Source organism: Polyodon spathula, chromosome 18 (assembly GCF_017654505.1).
Source record: "Polyodon spathula isolate WHYD16114869_AA chromosome 18, ASM1765450v1, whole genome shotgun sequence".
Lineage (NCBI taxonomy): Eukaryota > Metazoa > Chordata > Actinopteri > Acipenseriformes > Polyodontidae > Polyodon > Polyodon spathula.
In genome coordinates, this window is record NC_054551.1 from 32,874,591 (window position 1) to 32,889,150 (window position 14,560).

At 40.7% G+C, this 14,560-nt stretch overlaps 1 protein-coding gene across 1 annotated transcript; it reads right to left on the reverse strand.

Annotated features, from left to right (window-relative positions):
• Nucleotides 1–2,126: 2,126 nt before the first annotated feature.
• On the reverse strand, nucleotides 2,127–13,713 carry LOC121330732 (interleukin-12 receptor subunit beta-2-like). The gene is made up of 15 exons (XM_041277454.1): nucleotides 13,604–13,713; nucleotides 12,985–13,260; nucleotides 12,092–12,206; nucleotides 11,771–11,940; nucleotides 11,499–11,644; nucleotides 10,503–10,641; nucleotides 8,029–8,102; nucleotides 6,770–6,974; nucleotides 5,970–6,158; nucleotides 5,424–5,522; nucleotides 5,176–5,331; nucleotides 4,733–4,885; nucleotides 4,476–4,587; nucleotides 3,854–3,953; nucleotides 2,127–3,327 (listed from the first exon to the last, which is right to left on the reverse strand). The coding sequence occupies exons 1-15, from the start codon at nucleotides 13,677–13,679 to the stop codon at nucleotides 2,851–2,853; spliced, it is 2,487 nt and encodes an 828-aa protein (XP_041133388.1). The 5' UTR covers nucleotides 13,680–13,713; the 3' UTR covers nucleotides 2,127–2,850.
• Nucleotides 13,714–14,560: the final 847 nt, after the last annotated feature.

Here is a 14,560-nt window from a genome sequence, read left to right on the forward strand (position 1 = left end):
TCATCCATCTAAGCTGCTATCAAGTGGTGGAAGCAGAGGTGTATGGAAATAAACATTAACATCTACAACAATTATACAGAGAAATGCCCCTAAGATAAATCCATCATATCTTCCATTGAAGTTTGATCTTATCTTTGATTTAAGTTAGCTCTCCATATTGCACAAAGTATCAACCATACAACCACTTCCTTCATGATCTAATGTTGCATGTCAATTTATGTCAAGGCTGCGTTTACATTGGGTCTGTTTTGTTTGAAACAGTGTACCAATGTGCTTGCTGTTCACACTTAGCCTTGCTGCAAGGCATATTGAAAGTTGGCAGCTAGTGATATATTGCCTTTTAATATAGCACATTTTAGATTGGACATGTTGCTGTGGAAGAAAGCACTGGGGGAGCACTTTGCTAATTTAATGAGTACATTTTTTGAATGATGTACATTAGGAAAATGCAGATAAGCTATTTCCATTTAAACCCGGTATATGCCTACATATAATCAGAATGATGAAACAAATAACCCACAAGGTTGTTTAGTTTATTTTTGAATGGCACTAACAACTCTGCTATTAACTTGGTGAGCTTGACAATCTTCACAGGATGTCTGGTAAACCTAATGTATTTCCCCCCCAAGACATTGTTTCCTCAATATGAACTAAACTGAAATGTTTACTTCTTTGTTGGGTTAAGTTTGTTTCCTATGTGCAAAAAGGCTGAGTCTAGTTGTTGGGCACATTGATGTTTAGCAAGCTAACCAGTCTCTGCGGTTTGTTTCCCAAGCGGACTTTGTTGTTCACACTTATCACCAAACGTAATGAACTGTACCAGACTCTCTAAGCTGACCAATTGTGAACACAGCCTTACTCTCCAGCATAGGTGTGTTTTCTTCTCTCTAGTCACCTATAGTTAGTTCAGATCAGGCTTGTCAAAAGGCAGAGTTTTATCTGTGGTGTTGAACCCACCCTGCCACTGACTTTGGAGTGGCGAAGACAAACATGCTGTCCTCTGAAGTGTGTGCCATCAGCAGACCGCTTTTTTTTTTTTTTCCTCCACTGCAGGGTTGCCATGCAGCCAACCCAGAGCCACAGTGTTGGAGGACACTGCAGCTTACAGGCAAGTCCGCAGGCGCCCGGCCAGTCTACAGGGGTCGCTGGTGCGCAGTAAGACTAGGACACCCTCGCCGACCTAAGTCCACCAGCGGCACTCGGCTAATTGTGCACCTCCCCCTGGGAGCTCCTGTCCACGGTCAGCAGTGGAAATAGCCTGGACTCGAACTGTTGACCTACAGGCTATCGAGTGCATCCTGCACTCCACGCAGAGAGCCAGTCAAGGTGATTATTAAGAAGTGGAAGGTGTATGGCACCACCAACACCCTGCCTAAATCGGGCTGTCCCTCCAAACTGGATGACCGAGCAAAAAGGAGACTGATCAGAGAGGCTACTAAGAGGCCAATGGGAACTTTGCAAGAGCTACAGGCTTTTTTGGCCAACTGGTGAAAGTGCACGTGACAACACTATCCCAAGCACTCCACAAATCTGATCTGTATGGTGGGGTGGCAAGAAGGAAGCCATTACTCAAGAAAGCCCACCTTAAATCCTGTTTGAGGTATGTAAAAAAAGACTTGAGAGATTCTGTAGCCACCTGGCAAAAAGTTTTGTGGTTTGACCAAATTAAAATTGAACTTTTTGGCCTAAATGCAAAGCGTTGTTTGACACAAACCCAACTTATCGCATCACCGAAAGGACACCATCTCTACTGTGAAGCATGGTAATGGTAGCATCATGTTATGGGGATGTTTGTCATCAGCAGGGACTGGGGCACTTATCAGGATAGAAGGGAGCATTAATTGAGCAAAGTACAGAGAAGTCCGTGAGGAAAACCTGCTGCCCTCTGCAAGAAAGCTGAATCTGGGACGGAAGTTTTCTTTTCAGCATGACAACCCAAAGCACACAGCCATAGCTACACTGGAGTGGCTAAGGAACTAAAAGGTAAATGTCCTCGAGTGGCCCAGTCAGAGCCCCGACCTAAATCCAATCGAAAATTTGTGGCATGACTTGCAGATTACTGTCCATTATCGCTCCCCAAGGAACTTGACAGAGCTTGAACAGTTTTGTAAAGAAGAATGGTCAAATCTTGCCAAATCTAGGTGTGCAAAGTAGGTAGAGACCTCTCCCAACAGACTCACACCTGTAATTGCTGCCAAAGGTATTAGGTCGGGGCTGGAGACCAAAACTTTCAGTTTTGTATTTTTAATATATAATTTTTTTTCTCAATAAAAACTTTTTTTTCCCCCCTTAACAGTGTGGGGTATGGTGTGTAGATAAGTGGGGGGGAAAAAAATTCTCATTTAAATGCATGAAAGTCTGAGGCATTGACATAACAAAAAGTGACAAAAGTTCAAGGCGGTATAGACTTTCTATAGGCACTTCTGTTGTATGACAATAATGGAGCATGCAGTAACTTTTTACATTATTTATTTATTTTTTTTTAATTTCTTTAAATTGCTTCCTGACATCACTGTGATGAAGATTCAGCCTTGTATTGGCTGTATCCCAAGTAGCTGATTCCTATAAAGAAGTGATTAAAAGGCTTTGCATCCGCATTTTGTGGTTAGCATTCATGTGACTGTCCCTGGTTGGAACAGTCTATTCATCATGTCATCCACCAGCAACATGCATCGATTTGCTATCCTTTTATGTCTTACAGTTTTCCCACTTTGCACACACACGTCGCGCATGATTTTAGAACATTGCTATGAAGCAAAAGTAACACCATTACTAATTTGCAATGCAGGCTGTAGAAAATGATTTCTAGTTAGTACAATTTAATTACAGTATAACAGAAGGTGAGGTAGTTCAATCCAGGAAAGAACTGCAGTCTATTTTGACTGCATCCAAAGTGAGTGTCCCTTTAGGTTTTGAGAACAGGCTTCCAGGGAAAGAAGGGGCAAAGTCATCAAAGAAGTTGCTGGTTTCCTCTTCGCTGGAGCCCATGTGTAACACGTTGGAAGGTATGTAATCCACTGTAATCTCAGTGTTACAGGATTCTGGTGTGTGCACGCTAGTGTCAGACTCCAATGACATACTTTGGATATATGCGCAAGGCAGCTGGTGTTTATATGTCGCCAGATCCTCCAGTCTGCACCATGGCAGCATGGTTGGCTTGCCTGCTTGCTTTTCCTCTGCTGGAGCACCCGTTCCATTGTCATTGACGAGGTCTTCGGGGGCTGAGTCACTCTCCTCGGACACTTCCTCAACTTCAAGAGTGTCAGGCTCGTCACAGCTGGACAGGGAGTCGCTCAGATGCAGGTCATAAACTAGCTTCCTCTGCCCCTGTGTCAATTTGAGAGTATATACAGCTGATTATTGTTGCTCTTTGGGTTGGGATCCACCCGCACGCATGCATGCATTTGTTCAATTCCTGATTCAACCATTAGGTGGGAGTCTTTGACTATTATATTGGCTGTTGATGCTATTCTTTTGAGTAAAGTGTATGCTGTACCATGATTACCTATACATTCTGGTAAAGAATTTGCACCAGATATTTTCTAGCTAATTAACTAGCCTTGTTTTCTGATACATTGACCTAATATCTCCTTCATCTTCAACAGCTGAAACAGCTCAGGGATGGAAATCAGACTCCTACTACATAGCGATTTCACACCTTTCAGTTTTTTTTTTTTTAAACTATTGAAATCAGGAATGGGTCAAACTGCTGTGCAATGGGAGTCTTATTTCTATCCCTGCAGCTCACAGTCACTGGCAGAAGCATGTTTGTGCAAGTGCTTGTTTAGCACTGTCGTTTTATAAGCACAATGGTTCTGAAGTTCCCGCCCGGTTCCTGCCCTTTGGACCCTACCTTCACAGCAGCGTATTCTTGAGCCCATTTGCAATTGGCAGGGTCTGGAACGTGACCCGTGTACCACTGAGGTACGAGGCGGGAGCAGAGAAGTGCCATCCTGAAAACAAGAGACTGGTTGATGAGTATGCGGCTCACAGTAACACATCATATCAATCTAGTGCAAATTATTAATACATTCTCTTGGTAAACATTGCTTTTACACAGTTTTTGTTCATGTTTTTTTTCCCTCAAATAGGGAAAGGATCATCAAACCAAACAGGCAGTTTAAGCAGCAAGTTTAAGCAGCACTTGATTAGTGAACTCTAACCAGGGAGGGCGTTATCTTTCAAATCAAATTCCAATTCCAATTCCTTCGACTTGAATTGGAATTGACATTTTAGAGACATTAATAATTGTCGTGATTGTTCAACTGCTTTCATCTGAATCCAATTTAATTGACTATCAATGACTTCAATGTAAGTAGTGTGGTGCCCCTGTGAGAAGCGTGTTTTAACAGCAATTGCCATCAATGATGTGCTGAAATTGATTAAAAGGGAACTGGAATTAGGAATTGAATCGACCCCAACCCTGACCCCAATTACTATAATCATGTAAATAAATCATATTGAAAGTCAGTCACCTTTGACTTACTGCTGAGCTACAGCAAATACACACCAAAGCCAGCCAAACCAGTACGAAAATGAATGCAACGCCGGTCAAAGACAACTCGAGCGGGCTTTCTGTAATTGAAAGAGAGATTGCATTTCACTCACTGTGTATCACAAATCCACTGCATACCATACAATACAGTAAAATGCTATAAATAGATATTTTATTTATATGCCAAACAGATTGTATTAATGTTTGAAATTTTTACTCGGGGCAGTTTTTCTTGTTAATAATTATACATGCCTTCTGGATTGACAGTTAATTCAAACTCCTGCTTTGGTCCCTCTCCAGCAGCAGTTGAAGCAGTCATCCAAGCAAGGTAGGTGGCCCCAGGCGTCAGCCCATTGATTGTATAGTTAGTGTGCAAGGCATCAATAGGTCCTAAAACAAAATCAATTTAAATCCATTGTACAGAGTGCACACGGGTACATTTATGTAAACTTGTCAGGCGTGTCCTATAACTAAATGTCAGGAATTCAGAAAGCAAACTTCTGTGTGCTGTTACCCTGCACAAAGAGATTCGAGTTGTTCATTACTGAAAACAAATCCCTTCATGAGTCTAGTGAAAAGAGACTGTACACATGTCTTAATACCTCACAGTACCAGTGCGGTGAAACAAGCATTCATTGACATGCAAACACAAGTTTATACAAATCCTTTCATTTCCGTACCGTGTACTAGGAGGTGCGCTGAGTTGAGACTTTTCAAGTAAATGCTGTAGCTGCTTATGCAACCCTGGCGGTGTTCTACTGGGAGTTGTTGCCAGTACACAGCTACCATTGTACTGCTCTTCTGTTCTATAAAGGGCTTGGGGCCCTCTGTTGGAGCTGGAAAACAATGTGCAATGGAGAGATTTCAAAATGTTTTTTTTAAATATCAAATATATTTATTTTTACAGCACAGGAAATGCATTTCTTACCTAATTGTTTAACATATGCATGCACAAATCCAGCCTTTCCAACGCCTTCATCATACACTGCATTCACTGTAACGTTATAGCAAGCGTAGGGTTTCATCGCTTAAAAATAAGAAACAAATAAATATGAAATCTACAACATGCAATCAAATTTATGGGTAATTGAATAGCTTCCTATTGCAATGTAAAAAATCAAAGATTAAATGAGGTTTTCGAACAGTTTGAAAGTATAGCAAACAATGGGCATGGTTCCCCTAGAACCTCATACAGTCCTGGACTTGTGCCTTCTGTCTGCTTATTTTGAGCTTTTCTGTAACTCTGCCGAGCTCAGCTGTCCTGCAAACTTGAAGTAACAAGACTTCCTAGAAGAGCCATATTTTAGTTAAAAAAATATATATTGGGACATTGCAACAGGCAGTATCTTTTGTGTCAAATGAGGTGCCTTGCTTAATTAAAGAGGATGCTTGGTCTGCCATGAAGCAACTATCTTCCTGTCAACCATCATTGTGAACAAGATTTGCTGAAGTTGTTCTGTATTCACTGCTGTACCTGATATCACAGTAGAAAGCTTGTCATGAGGGAGTCTTGTCCAGCCAAGGTCCAGTTTATCCTGGTGAGGAGACCACTCCACTACATATCCTCGTAAAGCCAGGCCTTTATTTACTGGAGGCCTCCATTTAACCACAATGCTGTCGTTAGAGTGAGGCATGCAAGTTACATTTCTTGGTGCAGGAAAACCTTGAAGAAAAGAACAAACCGTGGAAAGAGTTAATTCTTCAGAACAAGAGTAACATCTCAGCCTCCTAGACAAAGAAGGGCTGCCTGTATTATAGTAAATTCGCTAGCCTAGCATTTGCACTGAGAAAGTGCTGAAGAGAATCATGCTAGATTATCAGTGTGCCGCTGTTGATGCTATGTCTGTTACTGTAACTGCAGTAAATGTGGAAGCCAGTTTAATTAGCCTTGTGGTACTTGATATCTTGATGGCCCATGTTAAGGAATTGCACAACAAGAAGTGGTCAGGTATAACTCCATTTTATAATTGAAAAATGCTACAATACATAAGTCTTTGCATGCAAGACAATTGTATGTATTTTAGCAGCCTGTTAATACATATTGTAATCTTAAACAATAGGGGGTAAACTTAACATGAGATGTTAAAGGGTTATTTGATAATTGATGAAGAGTGTCATGTAACAATGAATGAGGTTGCTTTTAACAAAATATCATACAGTAGCTGTTGCAGTAAACCTGATCTTGAAGCATGTACATTTGAAGACGTTGAAAGTAGAAAGCCATTTTAACAGCTGGAACACTGTAAGCTGTGGACTGGCCCAGCGTGTAGTCACCTGTCTGGAAAGGTATGCTGATGTTTATAGGAGGGGAGCTTCCTCTGGAGTTATAGGCAGACAGTGTAAGGATGCAGTGATTGCTGGCCATGGTTAGGTTGTTCTGGGAGACTGGCAGGTCTGGAGAGACCTTGTTCTCACATGGAAGAGGAAACGTCACTTTGTACCCCAGGATGTGTCCTCTTGCTTCAGACTGGCTCAGCTTCTGCAACATAGTTTAGATTTTTTGTTTGATTTATTTTGTAATATTAAATACAGATTTGTATTTGTGATTATACAATGGTACGTACAACCTGCTTGGAACAGGGAAGGAGGATTTACGATCACAGAACACTAAATTCTTATGAACTTGGGCTGTGCAAACATTTCCCCTTTTAATGTTTGCAGCTGCATCACATTTTAAGATTTGGTATAGAACAAGTAGCCATTTATTGCGATTAGCGATAGACTTGAGACAGCTGTACCTAACTTAACATTAGTCAGTTCATGATTAATGGTAATCGGGGTCACTGAAGCCAGACTAAAGGGTTTAGTCAAGTCTAAAGTTAATGCCCACTATCCCAGAAAAAAATGAAATGCAAGGGGAGAATGATCTTAAAAAAATACACAGACATAGTTCTAATACCCTCATATCATAGTTCCATTAAAAGCAAAACCACTTGCATAGAAAATAATTAACTTCTTATTTTACAGAATCTCGTCCTTAATGGGTTACCTGTGTACCAGGGCATACTCTCTCTCTCTCTCTCTTTCTCTCTACATCTGTAACTAATGGCAGAGTGCACAGTAGCTCCATCTGCACTGCATGCTGAGGTTCTCAGCAGAATCTTGAGTTGTTTAAAGGGGAAGGATCTGCGTGTGATTTCTTTTAAGTAGTTTTTTCATTTCATGGTAAACTGAAACCGTGAGGCTGTGGTTTTGCTCTCACAGGTTAGGTTTGTATTTCTCAGGCTGGGTCTTTTTTAGAAAAAGGTGTCACATCAACATTCTGAATGACAGAAGCAAGTCTGCCTGTGATCTGCTGTGGCTACGAGACCACAGAACTCAACTCTTGGCTCCTTCATGGAAAATGTGATACACCTGTTTCTCAAGATTTGAAAAGAGATGTTTCTATGTCCATAAAAGTGTAATTGCATCACTTGGGCGAGCTTTGCTACTGGAGGAATAAAAGGCAATGTGCGTGCTTAGCAATTCTTACATTGAGAGCAATGCTTTTCATTCTCCTTGTTTCAAATTTTCTCTTTTGCTGTTATACTTGCCTTCCAAATAAGGGTGAGGGAGTTCGGGTCTGGGGTTTCCATCACAAACCAAATATCCAGCTGTTTTATGGGCACTGCAAACAGAAAAAAAGAGTGCCATTTATTTATTTGCCTTTTCAAGAATAAAATGCACTTTGCTGTTGTTGCAGATTTCACGTAAAACCAAAGAAAGTTGTTCAGTAGTCTGTTCAATAGAGGATCCCAAATCAACTCAAATAAATATGCCCTGTATGTACATTCAGTCCAATGGAAAGGGAAGTGACCATTATCCAAGTCTTCTAAGTCACAGCATGAAGATGGCCTGGTCCATTCCAAAAGCTGATTCTGAAAATGCACTGATCCTGCGGTCTGTTAAATACACTGATCTGATCACCGATCGGATCCTGGGGTCTGTTAAATACACTGATCTGATCACCGATCGGATCCTGGGGTCTGTTAAATACACTGATCTGATCACCCATCAGACCCTGGGATCTGTTAAATACACTGATCTGATCACCGATCGGATCCTGGGATCTGTTAAATACACTGATCTGATCACCGATCGGATCCTGGGATCTGTTAAATACACTGATCTGATCACCGATCGGATCCTGGGGTCTGTTAAATACACTGATCTGATCACCGATCGGATCCTTGGGTCTGTTAAATACACTGATCTGATCACCGATCGGATCCTGGGGTCTGTTAAGTTGTTGCTAATGTGCATCACAATGACGTAAAAATGAATATTTTTACGTCATTGTGACTAATAGCCATAGAAAATCCTGATTCATCCAACGGACAACAAAATACCTCAAACACAGGAAATCGAAGTACACAGTCAAAATCCTAGAAGAGTTTGAGCCAAAATGTAAAACTGCTCTGAATTCAGTGCAGCAAGGGTTAAAAAAGTAACCAAAAAAAAAAAAACCCTTGGCGAATAATTCATATAGAAACCTGTGATGTCAACCAGACCCTCACACTCATCACACAGTGGGCCTAGGTGTGAAGCAAACCCACGCTGCCTTCCGCCATGTGCTCTGAGCAGACAGGATAAGGTGTATAATGTACTAGCATTTCTGAAAGCAAAGCATCAGAGTGTATTTACATATACAGTCAGGTGGGTGCTGCTTTAGTGCATAAGTGCTGAGACAGGGTTATGTTGATTTATCTGGCTGCTTCTGCTCCATTAAGTGTTTGAGCACAATAATAACACAATGTGCTTTCTATTAATAATCACAAAAACACAGACCAGCCTTTTTTTTTTGCCTGCTGTTAGTTTGGCATTTATAGTAAGCCCTATTACATTTTCAGAAGAAGATGTCATGTTTCAATAGGAGATAGTGAGTCAGTAAAGATTATAACTAAATGTATTTATTTTAATTAATTCCGAATCATGACCTTTTTAAGTATACTCACACCATTTCATCCATTACAAAATAAATTCTGAACTATTAAAAGCATGTACAATAACAGTGTAACAGTACCAACATAATCAAATAAATACATTCAAACACATTGGTTTTGGGAGTATAAATTTGCAAAAATGTGCTGTATTATGGGTAGTGATTACATATGCATTACTGCCTTTATAGCACAAGCCAACACAGATACATCTTTTGCTGTGGCCATCACATTGCTGACTCGTTTAAATAAAGGTATTAGCCCTGATCAGATGAGAACAGCCTTCTCCTGTCTGCATGCGAGGTATAGAAACAGAAATGTGTTGACATCTACAAAACCTCTGCTGGGCAGCCCCAAGAAATGCTCAGCGCACAGCATCGGGTGGTGCTACAGAGCCTTGGCATTTAAACAAATGACCCAATGCAGTTTTATTCTAAAGCAAAACTGCAACACTAGCACTGCATGAACATGCAAAGGAAATGGCGAGAGGTTTTAATAGAGCGACAACAGAATCAGGTAGAAATATTGAAAGCAAAGCTCCAATCTGACACCATTTAGAAAGACGTGAGGTTGATTAATTACAACCTGTTTCTTAACTGACTTGATTAACACCATAAAATTGTCCCCCAATTTCTCTCTGGGTGAAATAAGCAAGAAAATGCTTACTGCAACACATGCAAACGGAGCTTTCTCTAACCTATTATGGTAGAATGCAAGTGCTCAACAAGTAGGATTAGCTATACACCCCCCCTCCCCACTACATGTACAATACATGTGTAAGTATATCTTATCTATGAATGAGATTTACAAATGAAATGGTCTTGTGCAGAGGATTGCAATTGCAGTCATTTTTAAATCTGTCAGCAACAGCAGACTTTTTGTCTGAAACGGCAAAAGCCTTTCTAGCTTTGTCAAGGAAAAATGTGTCACTATACTAATGGTTTGAATGAATACAAATAATAAAAAAATACCAGTTTTCAAGCTTGTATTTTTGTAAATCCTATAAAGGAGTATCAATGTGTACAAACACAGAGAGCGCAGCTGAATGTTTCTACTGAATTTGTACAGTAAGAAATGAACATGCTTACCGGCTTCCGGTGTCCTGTTAGTGACTGGCTCACTCCACTCACTCCACATGCCTTTAGTGTGGCTCAGCTTGCACCGTGCTTGGAACTGATAATCTGTAAAGGGCTGCAGATCAGGCAGAGTGAATCTGTCGACTGTCACCTATGAGAAGGAAAGACCAACATGAATCAGTGACAGCAGTCCTGTAAAATGTAATAATTGAATCACAGCAGACTGAGGCATTCTGTTTACACAGTTCTTTTATGAAACACTAATGGTCAATGTTAAATAACTAGAATGAAACCAGTTTTGTAACAGCAGTTGTGGCACAGAAGCTTAGAAAGTTATTGTGGTACAAGACATGGCCCACAAGCAGGAGGTTTCAGTAAGTAATTTAAATTTGAAGTGTTCATTTTGAAATACCACGTGAAGATAGACAGATCACTGAAATGTTTCATTTACAAATTTCTAATGAAGAACTGCATTCAAGAGGTGAACCCTTTGCTGTTGACAGGTTGTCTTCACTGAAGGATATGCTTTGTGTGATAACCTCCCAATAAAAGCACTGCTTTGGTCTGACGTCACCACCTACACGCATCTGTCACATATGGTGTCGTGTGGGATAAACAACGCCTTCAGAGTCAGGACTGCATTTTTTTTTATTTAAAGGGTTTTTTTTTATGTAAAAAAATAAAATAATAATAATAGTAATACCAATGAAAACAATAATTATACATAAATAAATATACATAAGGGCTAGGCAACCATCACAAGCCTATGTGCTAGCAAGCTCCCACTTGTGCACAACATTTCCTGAAGAGTGATTTCTCATTTCAGCTGCCATGAAACTGCACTGTTTCGAAGCAACTCGTGCTGTGGATTGTGTGCAATAACCCTAACCCTACCTAATAGGAGCATGGGTTAGGGTTAGGAAATGTGCAGGTACCAGTATTCAAGTAACACCAATGTGATGCACAAAGGAATATGCAGCTGAGTTGTTATAATGAAGAATATCTCACATTCAAAGTGTGATGTTTCCAGATGCTCTGGCCCAGGGGCTGTTCCCTGACCTCCAGGAGCTGGCAGTTCTGTGCAGCGTCCCAGTGCAGCGTGCAGTCAGAGGAGACACAGTTAAACAAAGTGATGACCGGAGGAGTGGGCTTCACTACAAAAAAACAACAAAAAAAACTACTGTAAGAGAATGTGTCTTTCCATTACTGAAGTGAATTTAACAAGCTTTTTGCAAAGACACCTCACAGAAGTATTTAAGGGTTAAACCCGAGATACCTACCTATGTCACTGAGTGTGATGTTAAGAGGTGGGGAAGACGCATTTCCCAGTGCGTTTGAAGATGTAACCCAGACTGTGTATACAGATTCTGCATTGAGCGTATGAAAAGACACAGATCCTGAGCAAGGGTCATCACAGATCCTATTGAAGTCATGGGTCTTATTCTTCACCCTACAAAATGCAATATCAGTTGTGATTGCAATAGGAGCCGTCAGGTTCGTGGGTAGATTGTCTAGTTACTGGTACTGAAACAAGGTCTCTCATAATACAATTCACATGCTTACTTCCTGTAATGGGGCCTCAACTATAACTATTAGCTTACCTTAAATGAAAGCTGGTTTTAATGTAAGGCTCACTTCCTTTGTCCCAAGTGCATGTGACATCCCCGTGCTGTCCATTCTGAGTGCAGGTCAGGTTCTGAGGGGGCTCAGGTGGGTCTGTAACGAACCACACACGCTTACAAACACTGCTGAGCTCTTCTTAAAGGTCACAGTTTCAGAACAAGGTGACAAAAAAATTCCCAGCCGCACATACAGACGTTAGACCAAACAACTGAAACACCTGCAACATGTAGCACACACGTTCCCTCACATGACATGTTCTGTAACACTAAAAGCTCTGGCAGTTCTGACGCGAAGGACAGCAGGTCTGACACAAAGTGATACAGAGCTGGCTTCTGAATCCCACAAAGCATTGCAGCTTCACAACATACAGTCTCTAAAGTTATCCAGCAGCAAATGTAAGGAATTCCAAGGCAGTAATCAATAGCCAGTTATCCCTCCAGACCAATAAACACCTCACTGCCAGGTTGGACCTGTGCTCTCCTACACAGTGCTATGGGCAGGCGTTTCCCATGTCATGTAACCATTCTATATGAAACACAGGAAATGGGATGGGAGTCAGAAAATCTTACTAACGGCACAAATATCAGAGATCACTGGATCTCTTTTTTTTCTATACTGATTTTCTATCCCAGCCTTTTAAAAAGTGTCATATAGAGCATTGTTGTATGCAACAGTTTACAGCACCTGAACATGAGAGACATCCCTTGGTGTCTTTACACACCCTTTACACTAAATGTTTATATACTTTACCATGTACAGTTATAAGAGTTGAAGCACTGGGATCATGCAAATAATCAGCTTCATCATTCATAATAAAGCACAAACAGGGTTTTTTATTGGCTCAGTCAGTGTAATTAATGATAATACTTACGTCCAGCTTTAATATCAATCCCACAGATCAAGCGTTTGAACGAATTGCATTCTGTTTTACAGGCAAATGTCACATTGTGCTTCTGCAAGTTTGCAATCTCCAAATATATGGTAGAGGAATTGTACTGGCGACAATTGCGTATCTCATTTGAATCCTGATAGATTGCTGTTTTGCATCCATGCGTAGACTTTTTGAAGGTGCAGTATACTGTGACACTTTTTCCTAGCTGGACTACAGGCCCAGGCACGGAGAAAGCAGCACCCTCAGTGCAAGTTTCTGCAATAAAATAAAATACATTTCAACTGGAGTCTTATTAGGGGGCTCGGTGGCACAGAGTAATAACCAACTACCCTTCTCACCTAGTCACATGGTTTTGGTGGTTTCGACAGAGCAACTCTTCATTCAAAAATGATTTTAGCACAGCACACAAAGTAACTCTGTGAATAGAGCCATTATGCAAGGACTGTCCCTTCTGTTAACATGTTACACAGAGAACACTCCAGTATTACATCAGTGCTGATTTCCATTGCTGCAAATGTGCATGCAACTGTTTAAGCATGCCTGCCCACCAGATGCTTTTATTTCTGAGGATCGTAGACAGCATGATTAGGAGGCTTACCCATTACTGCTGCTCTACCCCATAGCAGAACAATCAAGTTAAAGGCAACCCAGCTCGTTCCAACAGAACACCTCATGTGAAAGACATCTGGCTCCTTTAAATAAAGACTGGAGAGATTGCTAAGGAGACAAAAAAAATCAGGAATTACTGTGAGGACACACCTCCAAACACCGCATGCTCTGGAAAGCACAAACCAGCTTCCTTCTGAGTGGATCTCAATAACCTCTACCTGCATTAAACAGGTTGAAAATGAACATTTCTACAAGTATTTTTGGACAGATCCATCCACAGAAACACTGAAGAAAACCTTGTTATTGAAAGAACTAAGTTTCTATTAGTATATCTAAATGTATGGTTATGGGGTGTTTTATAATTACAGATTAAATACCGGCAGAAACAACCTGTAATGTAAATGAAATCGATCACTGCACAGTCATATAAAATATTTCCTTTTTTTGCAGCCCTTGCAATGGGTGTAAGTACTGGCAGTTGCAATGATGCGTTCTTTCTCGGAATCTGTTATAGACTATTGAGGAGGTCAGACTCTTTAAAAATCAGAAAGTACTTTCACTTGAAGGTTCTTTCGCTGTTCCACAGTTTGCCGTGTGGTTTGCAGTGCCTACTTATCCAAATAATCTTAAAATCCAACGCATTTGCAGATCTATATCTGTTTGTATAACAATGTCCTGTAGCGCATATCAACTGGATAAACTTTCAGATACGATGAATCATCACAGCAGCAGTGCAAAGGACGCTGCCCTGGACGCGGCACACGAATATAACCAACCTGTAACTTCATAGCCTGCTGTTAAAAAGCCTGCTTTCATAGACAGTTAGAACGTATTGGATATATTCCCTCAGAAAACAATGTGAGCAGAACAGTGTCAGACTGGTCTTAAACAGAAATCGCATTTCTAAGTGAACCGATCACAATAGTTTTCAGTATTGTGCTACATT

What these genes read in the sequence shown, in the direction of transcription:
- LOC121330732 (XM_041277454.1), bottom strand. Translation starts at nt 13,679, where the DNA reads ATGAGGTGTTCTGTTGGAACGAGCTGGGTTGCCTTTAACTTGATTGTT. An exon ending in GGGTAGAGCAGCAGTAATGG is followed by an intron (nt 13,261 to 13,603) that starts GTAAGCCTCCTA and finishes ATTTTATTGCAG; the next exon opens with AAACTTGCACTGAGGGTGCT. An exon ending in GATTGATATTAAAGCTGGAC is followed by an intron (nt 12,207 to 12,984) that starts GTAAGTATTATC and finishes GGTTCGTTACAG; the next exon opens with ACCCACCTGAGCCCCCTCAG.